Below are 6,255 nucleotides of genomic sequence, written 5' to 3'. Positions count from 1 at the left end.
CTGTTCAACTGAAGGCGCCACCAGTTTCAACGTGGAGGACCACTCTGTGTTCTGTATGGAAATCCTTGATTGAACTTGTGTTTTATTGTTTCATGCGTGATGAGTTAGGTGAACCTTATGTTTTTGGTCCCCCATCATGGTGGGAGGGACCACCCATGATGAAAACCTCAAGTACAGTGAAGTGGCTGTGAAATTGAGTTTTGTAATCGATTACAGGACCCTGTAATCGTTTACACGAACATTAAAAGGAATTTGGACATCCTGTTCAACTGAAGGTGTCACCAGTTTCAACGTGGAGGACCACTGTGGACCACTAATTTATATGAGTGTTCATTGACTGATTATTTGTTCCTTCAATTTTAGTTGGTTGTATAAATATTAAAACTAAAACGACAAAGATTCAGTAGTGCCTTTGTAGTTGGTTGTATGGCTGTAAAATTTAATACGCATAAGTTTAATTAGTTCCTTCATGTGTACTTGTTCATATGAACGTCAAATTTAACACTCAGACATTCAAACAAGAATTACAAATAAACTTCGAAATTGCGATATTGAAATTAAGTAATGAAAACATTACAATATTCAGCTTGAAGTTCCAAATGGAAGAAAATACATATAAAGACGAAATTCTAACTAGGAAGTGAAATGATCAAATGGGTTCTGAATTGTTTCCAACTTGTGGAAGTCGGTTCTCAATATTGCCAAGTCTTGCTTCTACGCTGTCCAATCTTGTACCAACATACGTCTTCAGTTGCTCAATGCGTTCTATAACATCATCAAGTGTTGTAGAAGAACTTGGTTGATCACGATGCTGCACTTTTGTGCGTTCTCTCTGTTGGTTGTCTGTGTCGTCTTTGTGTACCCACATTCCATCTACATTTTGGACATAACCAAAAGATGTTATTTTGTCATATCCCACCAATTGTTTGTCCATTATATCTGTAATTGGATCATCACTTATGGGCACATTAAAGTGTTCCAACAACATAGTTACCAAATGAGGATAAGGCAGCCTTTCATTGTCAGATAAAGCCCTTTTCATCCTATTGTGGACAACATGTCCCCAGTTTATCTGCTTTGAATTCAAAAGGGCCCATAACAGCAGGATATCCTCGTTTGATGCCTGACCAATATTTGAGTAACGTGGAATTAATATTCTGGTTAGGACATAATGCAGTATCCTTGGCTGGACCTTCAATCCCCCTGCAGTTATTCGACCACTCAAGTCTGCTTTTTCATTACAAACAAGTTGCCTTGCAGTTATGGGATTGTACTCTTCTTTCCAGTCATCAACAAGTCGTCGTTCGTAACGAACTCCGGTACATGGGAGGAACGTAAGTTGTTGAAAAAGAGTAGGCCTTACTCTAATTTTAACCCCTTTTACCTCGCTTCGAATAACTCCAGTTTCAAAAATTTCCAGGTTGGTGTAAAACGCTTTAACTAATTGGGGATAAAATGGTTTTCTCAAAGAAACAAATTCGCTAAGTCCTGCTTCTCGTAAAATGTCGTAGAAATCAAAATTGCTTACCTCAAAGTAGTCCTCATCCAGGTATTTGCTTTCCAATATGTGTCGATTGACAAAATGCAAACTAAATTTCTCATACTGTGTAGGCGAAGAGAACAATTGGTGACCTGATTGTGGAGGGGATGTTGAAGGAGATGGCGGTGGGGAAGGCGTCGGACTTCGACGGCGACGTTGAAGACGTGACGAAGCTCTCCTCTGTTTCTTCCTTGCACGCTCAGCCATGGACGAACACACTGATGCCAATGCAGGACGAGACGTTCACGAATGAGGTTACTTTAAAACCTGGAGGAGTGATGGGCAGTTAAACCTAAAGTGGGGAACGTGGGCAGTTAAACCTAAAGTGTTGCTTTTTAAAGCTAACACTTCGTAGTCTGTAAAAGATTACACAAATGTCGTAATCGATTACAAACCCTGTTTCTAGCATAAATAGTGGATTTAAAGAATCGTGCACTGCCAAACATGTATCACAAGCTACGAATGTTGTACTTAACCTTACTTTGCACAAGAATAAAAACTAAATATTCATTGGTTAGTGATATGCAGTTGTTATATACATCACAGTATGTTATTATCAAAATTGTTATGCACAGCAGATAACAAAGACATAAATCCAGGTGGCGCCATTGCGGATTGGTCTGATACTTGGTATGCTTGGGATGCAAGTTGAATGACCTCAGCACTTTGTATAACATCAGGAACTGGAGTTTCCTACATAACCAAAATCTCAATTACAACACAAATACAAATTAAGTCAAGTATATGCAAATAGCACACAACATAATTAGTATAACAGTTTTCTACCAATGTTGTTGATGACTTCTTTGCTGAACATGATTTTGTTTTTCTTGTTCTTTTCTCAACGGTTGACTTCAACCTATTTGTGCGTGGTCGCCCTTTTCGCTTCACTGCTACTGGAATGCGCACAAGTACGTCATCATTTCCCTATTCAGTGTCAGATGTTGGAGTGTTTATAGGATTTTCATATCTGAGTTCATCACCATCAGCAATGATTTTAGTCGTCATGGAAGAACTGCAGCCATATTTATTACCAAGTACATGAAGATCTTTTTCTAGGCAATCCGAAACATGTTCAGACTCACAAGCGACCTCCGCTATTTCATAAAATTTTTTACACAAAACTTGGTATCTTTGCATCATTGGTTGAAGCTTAGATGTATTATAGGCTGCTCTAATCATTGTGTGCCTTCTACGAATATTTTTACTCCAACGCCGAAGGACGTATTTGGATGACACATTGCAAACATCTTCCTGCCCAAATACCAACAATGAATGCCGACAAATAATGCCTCTAAATTCAAATAACTGACAAGAACAACTGGTATTGTGAGTAAGTGGATCAAATTCAACTGTATAAAATTTATCATGACATTTACCCTCAAACATCCGCTCCTCTTTTATTGTATAAGTATTGATAAGACTGTCCTTTANAGTGTTTTTGATAAAGCAATTCATCCAACATCGAAATTCTGTTTGGTCTTCGTCAAAATTTTCATGTGTATACTCCATTTGAAATTGTCTTTCTATTGGTGACTGGGACCCACAACCAATCTGGTGTTTAGTGAGGAGAAGTCAGCCTGCGTTTCTTTTTGTGCTTTAACTCTAAGTGCATTGTCAAATTGAACCACAAACTGATGTAATGTGGTGCTTGAATTTATAAATCCATCAAAGAAGGCATTCATACCCTCACTTCTTTGTGTTGTTGACATACCTGCCCAAAATTCACTCCTTAAACAACATGGAACCCATTTCCTTCTTTCCTCATAAAGATTACTGAACCAATCATTCCCCTCCAATGCATGTTTTTTAAGAAGTTCTTTCCATCCATTCTCAAAGTCCGTCGGCGACCCACAGTCATAGATAAGCGCATGTATATCTGCTTTAATTGAAACGTAATTTTTGAAGGATTGAAATTTTTCGGGCAACTTCTTCATCATGTGCCATAAACACCATTTGTGTCTTGTATTTGGAAAAACCTCTTCAATGGCATTGGCCATTGCCCTGCATTGATCCGTTATAATGCCATCAGGNGCCTTATTTCCCATGCATCTCAACCAAGATTCAAACAACCACACAAAGGACGCAGTGTCTTCGGAAGAAAGCAATCCACATCCAAGTAAAATTGAGTGACCATGGTGGTTAACGCCTACAAATGGCGCAAAGGGCATGTCATACTTATTNGTTAAGTAAGTGGTGTCGAAGGACACAACATCACCAAATTCTGCACATGCAGCTATACTTCTTGCATCTGCCCAAAAAACACTACATATTATATTCCTTTCATCCAATGCAATGTCGTAGAAGAAGTCATTGTTTAATGCTTTCATGGATGAAAAAAGTTTAAGAAGTGCTTGACCATCACCGTCCTTACATAAAGATCTCCTGTGTTGCACAATGTAATTCCTTGCATCACGTTCCACGAATTCCATATTCTCAAATCCACCAACATCACCGACGATGCTAAGGAAACTCTTATTAATGCGAACCCCCNCATCATCATTGACCTGCAATGTGTGTTTAGCTTGCATGGTCAACTTTCTATTCCCAGGAATCAACTTAGATGTATTAGGGCATAGGTCATGACTGTGATCTAAAACAACGCTCTTTATAACCCAATANTTGTCCTTCCTTCCAATGGTTATGCTAGCTGNACATTGATTTGTTTGACTTGCATGTGTTTTCACCTCTGGTTTTATNGAAGATACATATTTTCCTTCTCTGGAACAAACTAATCGCAAATAGTACACATTANTGTCNTTATCCTTCTTTGATGATCTTGTCCTNACAGCAAAACCACATGTAATGGCGTAATTTGTGTAGAATTTCTTTGCATCTTCCATTGAATCAAAACACATATTAATCCTAGGTTCGTTGTCCATAAAAGATTGATTAGGCTTATCACCATTTGCATAGGAGTGAGGCAGGTCGTTCACATGATTTGAGCATGTAGCCATCAAACACACCAGAAATAACTCTGATAAACATGACAAATATAACAAATTGGTTTACAACATTGGAATTTTGGTTGAATAGTATATAATTAAATTTATTAAGAAACACATTGACAAAAGAACGGGACCTATCATTAAAGAAGAAAGAATGAAATTAAGTCTCATATTCAATGAACCTAAGACATTCATACCTACAAAGTGGGTTAAAGGAAGGAGTTGTGTTACTCACCAACCTACTACAAAGCTTCAGGTCGTCCTTAAATGAGCTTACAGTAAGCTCCACCAAACTCCACACCTGGGCAATAAACACAGTGCCTTCAATGACATCAAAGGGAGGTAGTTGAAGCAGCCAATGGTAGATACAACAAAGGAAACCTTTTGGAGGGAAGAAGTGTTTACGTAACATGTTGAAGCAACGTTCATAAAAGCTAACAAAACAAAAGGAAAACCAATTCTTCAAGAAAAAACTAGCATTTAATTTTGACATGAAAAGGTGTTCTCTCTCCTTGCCCACAATAAATGCAACTCACTTTTTTTTTTCCAAACATTTAATGCAATGTCAATCAACCAACTAATTGGACTTCATCTTTCATTAATATGTGACATAAAGTGAGTGGCACAGTGACCAAGTAATGTTTGGTCATTAAAACAAACATCAAAATAGAATAAGCCTTAATATATCAAATTTTTAATAAAGTTGATGCATACACATGTCTTTATATATCTCCATCAGAGCCTAACGTTCCTTGCCTGCCACACTTCATTTTAGTTGTGAGTTAACTTATTCTTTATTTGTATTTGTAATTTCTGTTTAGTTAGATGAAACTTGGTTTGTATTGTTGTTCTGTCCTTAACCTCTCATGGGATTCACATGCAGCTTATCAAAGGACTGTCATGGATGCTTGGGAAGATCTTGTGTATGACGATGACGTGCTGGAGTCATTTCTGAAAAAATGTGATTCTTCTTCTTCTCTTATACCTGGGCCAGCAGGTAATGTTCAAGCGGCCATGCTGAATAGGATAAACATTGAAGGNCAAAAATCTACACAGGAATTTGCTAATGATGTTGCCAAGGCAACATATGAAAGAGATTTTACCTCCAATGCATGGAAGTGGGCTGAAATGTTCATTGAACACCATGGTAACATATGTGTTGGATTTATGGGTTCAAATAATACAAGTGAAATATGAACTTTTCAAATAAAATTGGTTATTAACATGATGTGATTTATTGCAGGTCTAGTTACTGAGGGGAAAATGGAGAACATCAATTCACTAAAAGAAGCCAAAGGAATGTCCATACTTCCGGTTGTTGCTTGNTTAATAAAAGAATGCAAGCCGAATGGTCTGGGAGACATGCAGTTGACTGTTAAGGTATTGTTTCTTACAGGTTTTAACTTATTTTTTTAAAAGACTCACTAATCATTGATTCAATGTGACCAGGTTATGCAGGTTAAAATATGTCTTTATTGGATTACTGTAATAGTATGTTATGAACTCTAAATCTTGTGGTTGGATGAATGTAATCTTTTTATGGTAGAGTACTTCAATGTTGTTAGTGTGGACGTTTATAACTTTTGGACATCTCATGTAATGATCTAAGTGTAATCAATCTATGTAGCTTAATGAAATCAGTTGTTGTTATTTTCTCCAGTAAAGAACACCTTCAAATGTGGTCCAAAACAACAAACACACTCATGTAAACGATTACAACATCAATTTAAACATGTGGTCCCCCATGTTAGCACAGGTGGTCCCTAC

General features: G+C 37.4%; 1 protein-coding gene across 1 annotated transcript; it reads right to left on the bottom strand.

Moving 5' to 3' along the window:
• Positions 1 to 3,066: 3,066 nt before the first annotated feature.
• On the bottom strand, positions 3,067 to 4,497 carry LOC106758676 (protein FAR1-RELATED SEQUENCE 5-like). The gene has a single exon (XM_014641633.1). The coding sequence runs from the start codon at positions 4,495 to 4,497 to the stop codon at positions 3,067 to 3,069; it is 1,431 nt and encodes a 476-aa protein (XP_014497119.1).
• Between the last annotated feature and the right edge of the window lie 1,758 nt (positions 4,498 to 6,255).

This window comes from Vigna radiata, chromosome 1 (genome assembly GCF_000741045.1).
Source record: "Vigna radiata var. radiata cultivar VC1973A chromosome 1, Vradiata_ver6, whole genome shotgun sequence".
NCBI lineage: Eukaryota > Viridiplantae > Streptophyta > Magnoliopsida > Fabales > Fabaceae > Vigna > Vigna radiata.
This window is presented reverse-complemented; position numbering and strand designations above follow the sequence as displayed.